Source organism: Corapipo altera, unplaced genomic scaffold, assembly GCF_003945725.1.
Source record: "Corapipo altera isolate COAL_440 unplaced genomic scaffold, ASM394572v1 48b, whole genome shotgun sequence".
NCBI classification, from domain to species: Eukaryota; Metazoa; Chordata; class Aves; order Passeriformes; family Pipridae; genus Corapipo; species Corapipo altera.
Genome location: NW_020884884.1, coordinates 5182675 through 5194937, shown reverse-complemented (window position 1 = coordinate 5194937; position 12263 = coordinate 5182675). Strand labels below are relative to the sequence as shown.

Sequence of the window (12263 nt, the reverse complement as noted above, 5' to 3'; positions counted from 1 at the left end):
GAAGAGAATATTTTCCTTTAGAGACAGTCTACATTTTAGAAACTTCCTTGCCTGTGTATTGAAATAAAACTCAATTTTTTCCTCTCTGGACTTCGTTTTTCTTTTTTATTGTGATGAACTCCTCTATTTTTTATCCTGAACACATTCTCTCAATTCCTCCCCACTGGAGGGCAGATGACACACTTCAGTATCAACTGGATGGAAAAAAAAGAGCCTTGGGGAAACTTCTCCAGTGACAGTTTCAAAATATTTACCTGATATTTTAAATCACATTTGCCAGTACCCCTTAAGTAATGCTATTAATGTCCCAAGTTTATTCAAATTCCACTGATCCATTAACATTGAAAGTTTATGATGACAGAAGTGATCCTTGCAGCAAGGAGGTCAGTACTGACAGCACAGGGCTGTAGAGCAAGGCTCCACAGAATTTGTGTGATGTTATTCTCACAGACCCTTCCAATTAGAGCATCCTTTGGTTTAGTTTAACATGAAACAGAAGAGGACTATGGGTTTGGAACAGACCTGCAGATAACTTTGATCAGCTTTCTCTAACAGCAAAAGTGTCAGAGGAACATGCTAAACAGCCACACTAAGCAGATAAAATAACCTGCCTCACACAAGGGTCTTATTTAATCCTTCTTAGTCAAAAACTTCGAACCCTGAAGGTTTTATATCTCCTCCAAACTTAACATAAGCTCTGAATACTTTTACTGTACATTTAAATGCTCACCACCTCTTTGCATCCTGCTAAATAAAATCTCATGGCAGCAAGGTTCACAGCTGAGCTGTATGTTACTGCAGAAAAAAAAAGTATTTCCTTAGATCTGCTTTGAATTTGACAGTTTTGAAACACTACCCTAATTCTAATGTTACTCAGGTAATTCACCTTTCATAGATAATTTTTTAATCACACTTCTTTGCCACATAAAAAGTAGTAAAAATTATATCTCCTGTATTCATGTGAAGAATGCTTACACATTCTTACACCATTTTGAGATCCTTGTAAGAAAAGTCATCAGCAAAGCACAATTCTCTTTGTCAGATATCATCCTACCTGTTTCATAGAAATGTGTCAAGAGGTCCTCTTTTTCAATGAATCGTTGGTACAGCCAGTTTGTGAGAGCTTCAGGCTCTGCAGGTACATCTTTAACTGGAAAAATCCTACCAAAGAAACAAACATAAATTAAAGCTGGAAAATGTATTCTGCATGTGAAGAATAAAGCTCTTCTCCTTCTGTCCCAGCCTTACACAAAACACAGAGAACAAGACTTCTGTATAAGTCTAACTGCATGGTTCATGCTTCCTCCAATTCACAGATCACATAGGAATTAAGGATACAAAACTGGAATACTCCAGAAGACAAAAGCATTAGTCTTTATCAAATAATGTACTACAGTATTTGATAAAAGCTAGTAAGTTGCTAGTAAGGGGTTTTTTAATACAATACCACCACACTATATGTATTACTATCCCTAAAAAAAAAAAACAAACCGAGAAGCAATGAAGTTCATACACTGAATGAAATAAAAGACTGAGAAAATTCATCTGCAGTTTTGAAGAAACATTTCAACAAGCAGAAGCCACATAATGACATCACTAAGTACCAATAGCTCTTCCATACCCCAGAAAACATGTTTTCTGTGCTTTTCAAAGGATGCCAGCAGCTTTCTTTGAAATTTTTAATGCGAGTTTTACACTGAAAATTGACCACATAAGTAACTGTACTCAAACACTGCTGCTCTACTTTGATATATACACGAACTTATATATCTACTGTGTTTCACTGGGAGCCCAGTGCAGAAGAGATCTGTGCACCAGGCTGGCCTGAAAAATTCATACTCTGAAATGCAAGACCTTTACTGTAGGTTTCTCTTCCCAGGTGAGCCCCCACCTAGCCTGTAATCTGACACCATGCTTCTATTTTCCTTAGTAGATTTTCATTTTATTTTCAACACAGTCTTGACTGATTACACTGCAAAGAATTTGAAGTAACACCACAATCATGTAGGCAGTCTCTGAACAGATATGGCAACGTTAGACTACCAAAATAAGATGCTTCTGAAGAATGCTTTTGTTGCTGTTACAGTTTTCAACATCTTTGTTTCCCCTGTTGCCAAGTCATTTGTCCCTCCTCTCTTCTCTATGATGCACGGAAAAATAGGCTGTAAGTGGGGGAGATAAGCAGCAAAGCATTACTCTAATGAGGGAATTAAAAATAATGGTGCTTTGGTACACAGAGAGAGCTCCAGCATAAGGAGATGAACAAGTTTATTTACCATCTATGGTATCAACATGAACTCAGCTATTTCTGTAGTCTTTGTAGCAATTATACCTACATCTTCCTCACACTGTGGACTTCTCTGTGCTCCAGTAAAGCTGGTCTCAGAAACCAGAAATCAGCAATTGCTATCTCAGATAAAATAGAGTTTGAAGAAAAGTCTTTGGTGAAAGACAAATGTTATGAAATGTCAGTTCAGTAAACAGTTCAAGTTTTTAGTGTGCATACTAAGAACAACAACAACACAGACAGGCAAGAAAGAACTGTTTTATCTTGAAGCCCAGATGTTCTACAGCAGGTTAAAATTAAAACACATAGAGGCAAGTAAAAAACACACCAACAGAGAAAGGACCATTTCTGTTGAGGGTATAACACTCTGAAAGACTTACTCTGTGTCCCCAAACAGAACTGAGCTGCCAAGCACTATTTTTACTCTCTTCTGCCTATCTGCTGTGAAGAGATAAAAAGGCTCAGCAACTGAATATTGTGTTTCACAGTATATTTTTGAAGGACAGATGCTTGCTTACGCAAGTTTTAAGATGGTTGAGAACTAACAGAATGTGTGTGTGGGCTCAGGACAAAAGTCTAGGGTTACCTGGCTTTACATACAGCCTCCATGGTAAACTGTAGATACTCTTACCTCTGCCTTCATTCTCCCTTACCTAATTGGTAACAACTCCAGAACTCAATCACCTAGTTAAGCCTGATATTTTGCAAGAATGTACCTTCTAGTCTGAAAACATTATCATATGACCTTGCAAGATACCCCCTAGAAACAATTGTTGAGCTGGCACTTCAATGGAGTAGCAAAGTAGCACAGGTGACACCAGTATTGTGAGAGACTAATGGAACACAGCACATCACTTTTCTGCTTGAATCCATCCAGGCTCTTGTGGGAATCAATAATAGTGCCATCATACTTGAATCTCTGGATATAAACTCTGTAGCTAAAAAGTTTAAGAAGCAATCACTGTTACACCCAGTTTAAATGAATATTAATAGAGTAGAAAACAGCTGGTTTTCCAATAAAGCTAAACTGGCTGCCACAAGTTAGCAATGGTAAGTGCTAGTGTATTTGAAAGCATTTTCAAATGTATTTTTAGATTACACTAAAAATTAGATTCAGAGTTATTTTTGCTGGTAGAACATTCTTACTAATGATTGAGCTAAATTAGAGACTAAATATTAAAAAAAAAATCCTCAAACTCTGGAAACAAGCCCTTTCTGTGCTAGATAAGGCGACGCTAAACCCCCCTGTATTTATACTAGACATACTGCTGATATCATCATTCTCTGCCCATCAGATGGCTCAGGTGGCATCTGTGCTTTGAAAGAACACTCTCTTTAAGGAGACTGGGCTCAGGAAAGGTAACTGAGCAAGTCTATTGTTACAAAACTCTACACAGGTAATGCAAAACAATTGCAGAGAGTCATTGCTCTGACTGGAGCAGAGTCATCCCTGGCCACTGGATGTGACATCTGCCAGTCTGATGTTAAAAGATGCAGGAAACAGTTTCTTCTTTTCAATGAAATTTGTAAACAGGTGTCCATGTGGTCAGCGCATGAGCATCACCTTGGCTCTACCCCATCTCTGAGTATGCAACATCAGGAATGCCATTAGAAGAAAACAGATTGCTGATCTCCTCAGGAAAATAAAATGTCATCATCACATAGAACTGCCTAGGCCAGAAACAAGGTCAAAGTGTAGGATCTGAAGCTCCTAGAATCTCTTGGGCTCTTGAATCTTTCCAACTTTTGGACAAAACTAACCTTACATTGCATGAAAATAAGAGCATCTTTGTTCCCAGTGTGGCAAACAAAGAATTTAATAGCACTGGATAAGACAAATTGACCAGAAAATTCAAGTGGAATGGAAATACCTTCTTTCGTTTCTCATCACAGGAACAGCTGCTTTGCTATCATCAGGGGAATTGGGGAAGAGGCTAAAAGCAGTGATACCACAGGCTGCACCCTGAGAAGTTAAAAGTGGTGGTAGAAGTAAAGATGTACTTTGATGAGAATCTGCAGAGCTGTTTCAGTAATGAAGCACCATCTTCTAGCTGGAGGTTCCCTACCAGCAGCTGAGAGGTGACAACAACTGCAGGACACTCTGGGCAGGTGAGGGACGGTGACTTCCTTAAACCACTACACAAATTTGTATCTATGTCCCAAACCAGAACATATGAGAATAAATGACAGTCTAGGAAAGAAGAAAGGATTTTAAAAAACAGGAGATGTAACTGCTGAAGATGTGTTGGCATACATACGAAATTGTGGAGAATTAGCTACTGATAAGCCATTTTTCAGAAGACACCAAATAATTTTCAGAAATACAGCATTTTCAGAAACATTTAATCTCTCTTAAGTGGTCCTTATTGCAGAAACAACCTCTGATTCTGTATTTAAATTCTGAAGTTCATAGATACCACTAAGTACTACTACCTGCCTTTTCTCATCTGTCCTATGGTGAATTCAAGTTCTGTATTACCTGCTACTCTTTATAAATTACATTATTACTTGCTGTTTCAATGACTCTAAATAAATTCAGGACAGTGAAGGGTGTTGGTAGATCTCAGGCATGACCAAAAATAAGTCACTTGCGTAAAAAAGTGTATTAAAATATACTGCCAAACGGGATGCCCTTCACAGACACTTCTGCAAAACTCATTCAACAACTACGACATATTTCATCTTATTTATAGCTCGGAGCCTCGTTTATTTCAATAAATCTGTATCAACGTGGACACAAAAAAAGAACCTCCTCAGTAGCTGAAAGCTCGTTTCAAGAGCGGCACAGAACAAAAAGTGGTACGAGGAAGAAAGGTGACAGAGCAGTCATTCGCATTACGGCACAAAGACGGCTGAGTCAGCTGGGAATAGCGAGGCACTTCCACACGGCACAGACACAGCACCCTCTGCGTCAGAGGTGACTTGGGCTGGCTCTGACGTCGCGGCTGCTACACCACAATCCTCGCCACACAGTGCCAAAGCGGGATGTGGTCATCCGAGGGCATCACTCAGCAGGAAGCTAATGCAAAAAAAACCCCAACCCCATGCCATTCCTGAGGGGAATGCTGCGCATCAAATAAACTTTGTACACAAGGTTTTTCCGATTTTTAACTCTTGGGTTTTGGCAACAGAACTGCAGCACGTGGGAAATCTTACTATGGGAGAAACTTGGAGACCAGCTGAGAAACACCAAGTCAATTAGACTAAAGAAGTGCTTGGTGTAAGAAAAAAAGAAGTAACCCCCAAACTTAAGTCATGGTGAGGAAATGGTGAAGCTGAGAATAGTAGCCAGTACAAGGTCTTGCTACATGGACACCAAACCACTCAGCTTATTCCTGCTAAGTGGAAGCATAAGGAGTCTGAATTTAGGGTCAACACACACCACAAAATGATCCAAGCATAAAGTTAAACCATCAGAGAAGAGGAAACAGATCTTTCCAATAGACTTATTATGAGGCAGGTCTCATAGTGATGCCTCTAGTTAGAGATGCTTTGCACCTTCAAGCCCTTTTCTTTGGTGCTTACTGCTTTAACAGAGGGATTGAAATCTCCCACAAAAATCCCAGAAACATCTGACTTGGAAGAAGTTCATTAGATATTTTCCTTGAGTTGTTTCAGAGAGCAAACCCAGTTTTGCAGCACTTTCCAATAAGTTTTGAGACAAATCAGTCAGGGCCAAAAAGTCATTCAATAGTTAGATGGGTAAAGTTTTTACACTTTTGTGTTTTGAAGATTCAAACTTGGTAAATGTTTTTTTTTCTAGGGAAGTTTCTTTTGACATCCTGAGGAAAATCAGGCCACAGCTTAGCCTAATTATGAACTTCTGAAAAACATGGCATTTGTACTGAAAATTGAAGTTTGAAAACCAAGGATCAACTCATTATCAAAATTGAGCCTTTCGAAAAAAAATATTACTGGATTAAACTGATCCTTCTATGCCATTTTCATCAGCTAGAAAACCATCTAAAAATAATAACATAAGGTTCCTTGCTGTGTTCTCTACACTTCTCTGTTGCTCCCCAGTAGGATGAAAAAGAAATAACCCTGCAGCAAAGGCACAGGTTATGAGAAAAGGAAATCACCAGATTTGAAAGTCTTTAAAGCAGAAAGAGACAGGTTGTGATCAAGGGGCACAGCAGAAGGGACTGACTGAGACACCAGAACAAAAGCAGCTCCACAGTCTCCTCTGCTCCAGTTTGAGTGGCAAGAAAATGTTCCTTTTTTCGTCACTGCTGTCATACATCAATACCTTGCTCTGGACTACTCTAAAAGAGTTTAAATCCTGATTTTCCTTTCATACAGTAGAGATGGCATCTGGACAAAACTATTTACTTTTTCCAAAGGGGTGCACTTTTTTTTCCTATAACTTAGTTAAAAGGACAGATGAGAAACCAGTGTGCTCTCTTCACAGTTATTTAAAAAATTACCCTTAAAATTTATTTAAAATGTATTTCCCCAAGACATTCTGAATTTCAAATGATGAGCAAATTTTTATTACACTAAATTCAGGAAAAGAGGAGAATAACAACAAGCCAGACATACCCAATATACATTTCATGAAAATTTCAGGAGACATCCATGTCAAATGCAGAAAAACAGAAACACACCTCTGAAAGTTTCCATCTTTTTAAAGATGAAGTCCACTTTACCTCAGGTTTTCCTTTGCTAACTGAGTTTGTTTCAAAGAGTTAAAGAAGCTCTTTAATATCAACTTTAGCACCAACTTTACAAGGGCCATCTCAGGGCTCACTCAGCACAGCACAAGCTTTTTCAGACCTCAGTCACTGATTTAATCCTCACCTACACTGTTAAGGGCAAAGACTAGTTAATACCCAACTGTAACCAAAATTAAAAACTACTGAGGAACCACCTCGAAATAGTGACCTGCAGAACAAATGCTGGCATTCCCAGCTGACAATCCCACATACTCTAATGGCTCTGTTACACCAATGTTTTGGTCTCCACAAGGAAGATGACCTTAAAGAAGTAGTTTAGGTTTCCTGGTCAAGCTGTACAGCTATGCAGATGAAGTGTATCATCCTCTACTCTTGGCTTGACCAGTTCTCAGAGAGAAACACTGTACAGAAACTTCCAGCACATTAAAAGGTAGTTCTGCATTTCCAAACAAAAGTGGCAGAGATGAGAGGAAGGAGGCTGACATGACAAGGATCAGGTAGCTGGTCACAAAGTACAGCTGTTGGTAGCACGCACTGCTTAACCAGCACAAAGTGGTTTGTATTTTTCCAGAACTGCTCCCGACTGAGAAGTGACACAGACGCAGGCTCAAGACATCACGGTATTTCTGGACAAGTGAGGACAATACCTAGGGGGCACACGTGCAAAGCTCCTGAGAGACAGTTTTTTACTGCCCATACCTATGTTTTCAAAACCAAGCTCTAAGGAATTGATGTCAGCCCACTAGACTTCAATAGCGCATCTTCCCAATCTGGGGGAAGGTTCAATAAAATGACAGCAGAGCTGTAAGGTTTTCTTTAACACCAGATATACCTCCATGAGAGAATGGTTGTTCCCTACTCTTCCCTATCCACCACCCCCAGTTTCCAAGGCATATACTCAGTCTTCACAGGTTCACAGTGGTACCAACAACTCTGTTCAAGTCATCAACACATGATTCGAAGTTGTCAAAAGCCTGAAGGTGCCCAACACATTACAGCACTCTACTAAAAAATAACCCTTAATGAGTAAGATCAGGTGATCTGGGAAAAAATAAAAGATATCAGTTGCTGTAATGCCCTGGAGGGAATCCAACAGGAAAATTTCCATATAAGCAAAAGAAGAAGATGATGCAACACGAGTAAATTTATGAACACATGCTGTTCAGTCGCTATCTGCTAATCCTGCCATGGATAAATATAACCTTTACGTAAAACTGAAAAATATTTTTAAAGCCACACAAAAATATCTAAAAATAAATGTTATTGTCGAAAACACTGAAGGTGAAAATTCACTGTATTATTTTCAAACTACAGCTCTAATTCCAGATACATTGAAAGGTCTTAGCATATTGTACCTAGATGCTACACTAAATCTGGAAAAAAAGGATACAAGAGTGGTACGACTTTTCTGGTATAGAATTATTCTGAGTAGTCAGAGAGAAAGAACATGACCATAGTTGCAGATGAAATTAAATACCAATAAATGCAAGGCAATGAACCCTGAGGAAGGAAAAAGCACCAGCAGTTACACATGCACTGCTACAGCCTCTAAGATTAGATATTATTACTCTGGTAAGTGATCCTGAAATCAGTGTGGGGAATTCAGGATGTCAGTCAACTCACAAATGAGTTATAGCAGAACCAGAAAAGGCACAGACAAAAGTAACAACATAATGAGGGAAAGGCTTTGTGTAAGGAGACATCACACAGCTGATGTCTCCTTACAAAGAGACCCAAGATTCACTGTGTTGGGAGGAGGGATGGGGACAGCTAAGGCAGGATATGAGCAAGCTCTGTAAAATCACAGAGGGCATAACTGAGGAACAACTCATCCACCACTGGCAGAACATGGGAAATATGATACTCCCACTGAAGGCATCAGGAGGAGAATTTCACGTGATCAAAAAGGAGATGGTCCTGGTTGCCACCCTCACAGTCATGTACAAGTCTGAGTAGGTTAAAAGGAGTACTGGAGGCCAGGCCCATCAGCACCTACCAAAAGGGTACTCCAGAGGCAAGGTCTGCTTAGAGCAGGTTACAGCCCCCATGTGTCCACATGCAGAAGGATGGGATGGCACACAGGCAGCCTTCCCATGCCTGTGCTGCTACTGCCCACTGTCAGGGCCAGGGTACTTTGTTAAAATGCATCTTTACCAATTCCTACCCTACATCCAACTAAAGCCCTTGCAGTTGAGAGGGCATCTGCCTAAAGAATCACCAGGACCAGAAAGTTAGCCAAAGCTCCAGTTAAAACCAAGACACCCTGTTCTCATTTCAGAGGTATCACACCCTGCACTTGGTCTTCAGAGGATGCTGCTGCACGAGTTTCCATTTGAGGCATACTTCATATGTTTTTACAAGGTCAACTGAAACAACTAGAGGCTATTAAAAAAAGTAAAATAATCAAATAGAGAGGCTTGGTCCATCTAAACCAGTGATTTAGACCCTCTGGAAGAAAACAACAAACCTACATGCAACAATAAATTTCTGCTATTTTTCTTAGAATTTCAGTACTGCAAGAATTTTAACATTCAAATTCACTCTATGGAAGGTTGCACCTTATTTATGCTTGTGCTCAGAAATAGATTTGAATATATATTTAGAAGTAGGAAGTTAATTCAAGTTAAGATAACTTTCTCTTCTTTTTAAAGCAAGTATTTTTGGAAATATTCTTTAGTAGAATTCTAAATACATCTAACTTGCAATTACCCTAGAGATTTGAGAGAGTACTAAGGTGACCTGAATAAAACATAATGGATAAAATGATATCTTATATAAATTAGGGTGTAAGTATGTTCACCTTCAGAAAAACTTGGAAGGCAGCTTTCTATAAAAAGTAAGGACAGATTTAAACACGGCTGTGGAAAGAAGCTCCAGTGAGCAGCCTGCACTCTGCATCACACAACACTGACACAACAGTGATGCTGCAGAAGGTCATTCCCATTTAAAACTGCCACCCAGGGGATCCACACTAGGATATTTGACAGCTTACTGTAAAAGTCTAAAAGCTCCCCAAATCAACAAAAGGGAATAAGACAGAATAATATAATTTTGGGATAAAATGCAACAACTTATTTATTATGGTAAAAGTGTAAAAATACTTCTGGATATTTCAGACTTGCAATTTAACTGCAAACCAAAAGTAAAATGTAACTTTTCTCTCCCTCAGTTTAGGTCTTGAGACAAAAAACTACTGATGAGAAAAGTTTTAATAATCTCCCATTCTAGGTGTTAATGAGCATTGCTACTTTTTCGAGTGTTGCTCTGCTCAGGAGTATGGTTTGAGTGAAAAAACTGATATTTCTTTGTCAGAAAGTTAAATATAATTATCTCATTATTAAAAAATAAAATAAAAAAAAAGTCAAGTTGGGTTTATCAGCACCTTAATGTTACAATGGAATAAATGACCTAGCCTTCAAATACACTCCCCATGACCATGTTTAGATGAGCTGCCCAGCTGTGTGAGACACATTATAAAAAAACTCTCATTGCTATTGATTTCCCATATCCTGAAACATGATGCTACTAATTTGTGAATACTTGCTTTTTAATATTTGAGTTCAGTGTAAGAGTAGAAGGTTTATTTCCTACCTGTAATGTACATGTGTGACTGTTGGTTGTCGATAGCCAAGAATCCAAGTTTGGATGTCTATAGGTTCACCTTTGGGATACGCGATAGTTGTATCTATCACCCACTGGAGGCCTTTTGCTTTGCTCTCTAGGAACAAAAAGAAATGGGGCATTAAAGGTAATCAGAAAGTGCATGTCACTTATTTGAGAGTTATTCAATTTTTATATTACTTCATGAGGTATGAGGCACAAATAAAATAAGACCTTCAAAAATCAAATTCAGATTTCACTAAAGAGCACAGAAATACTCTTAGAAACTTCAGTCGGACCTAGATTTTACTTTCACCGTTATTTCTCTTGTTCCTACACACTGTAGTACACAAAATAGAAGAAGTACTATACCGTATGAGTACAGTCACGTGATATGTTGGCCCCAAAGTTAGGTGCTTCCCACCCTTCATCAAAAGAGAAAATTCTAAAATAAACATTCAAGCCTCTTGGTCTGCACTTCAAGCACCTTTACACCTGGGCCTTTGTAAAACTCGCACTTGCAGCTCACTGATGGAGCGGCAGCTGTGCAGATGCCTCAAAGGTTCTTAAAAATCTGAGTTATGGCACAAGGAGGAAATCACCACTTTGCGTATTCAGGATAAGAAAGCAAGGAACAGAAGATGGTCAGTTTTCAAAATGGAGAGGATACTGCACCCACAAGGTCCCAGGAAAGCCTGATACCAGTACATGCTCATATGCTGCTCTGCATATTTAGGAACTGAAAAAAGGATCAAAGGAGGTGAAAATATTTGTTATGAAGATTATTCAGGAGAGTCAAATTTAAATCTGAATATAGGTTACATGACCTGAACTATTGCTGGTAGTATCAACCTAGCCACTACACCTCTCTGGCATGTCTTCAATTCACAGGTTTGCAAAGAGGGAGAGCAGCAGATCTGTAAAGCAAACCATGAAAGAGGGGCACATTGCCAAGATGATTCTTTGAATTTAGTTTGTCAATTTTTATATCTATTCTGGAGCTGCCTTGTATTTGAGGTCATTGTATGTTCAGACTATTATAGTAATGCTCACTTAATCACACTTGATACATTAGTATAGCAATATGCTTACATCATACCCAGCAGTATCTTCAAGCATTCAAAAAGCTGACTATCAAAAACAGCCACCCACTGGCAAAAGCATGTAAGAAGTGTTAGCTTTTAGTACAAAGTACAATACTCTTCAAGCCTGCAGCTGAGATAGCTATGAAACAACTATAAGAGAGGCTGTCAAGAACACTGTCAGCATGAAGAAAATGTACAGGGATTGACTGTTCACCATCTTTCTCAATACAAGAACAGACGTATTCAAAATTAAGCCAAAAGGAAAAGTTTTCAAAGTAAACAGAGAAAAAATTTTTTCTGCAGATGAGAATAAAACTGTGGGGAATCCCTTGTTAAAGGATGTCAAGAGCTGGGTTCAAGAGGGAATTGAACAAGTACATGGAAGAAATCCACTGGAGGGTTAACTAACCAGGCAGAAACTCCCATCTGGCTTGGGAAACCTATCACACAGGAGACAGCCAGAAGCTAGGAGAATATGTGGGAGAAGTATGATGCATGTTTGCTGTGTTCACACTCTTCCTCTGAAATCCACTTGAAGCCATGGACAAGATGTTGGGCTAGACAGATTCTTAGTCTTGCCCACAGTCACCACTCTAATTTTACAGAAGACCTATG

At 39.0% G+C, this 12263-nt stretch overlaps 1 protein-coding gene across 2 annotated transcripts in view; it reads right to left on the bottom strand.

The window, feature by feature from the left end:
• The window catches only part of LPGAT1 (lysophosphatidylglycerol acyltransferase 1), a 65937-nt gene that overhangs the window by 9158 nt on the left and 44516 nt on the right, over positions 1 to 12263 (bottom strand). For both annotated transcript variants that reach the window (XM_027641370.1, XM_027641369.1), the window contains exons 6-7: positions 10555 to 10681; positions 1055 to 1161 (exon numbers count right to left, since the gene is read on the bottom strand). In XM_027641370.1, the coding sequence (XP_027497171.1) occupies positions 1055 to 1161; positions 10555 to 10681 (234 nt within the window). The remainder of the gene's footprint in view (positions 1 to 1054; positions 1162 to 10554; positions 10682 to 12263) is intronic.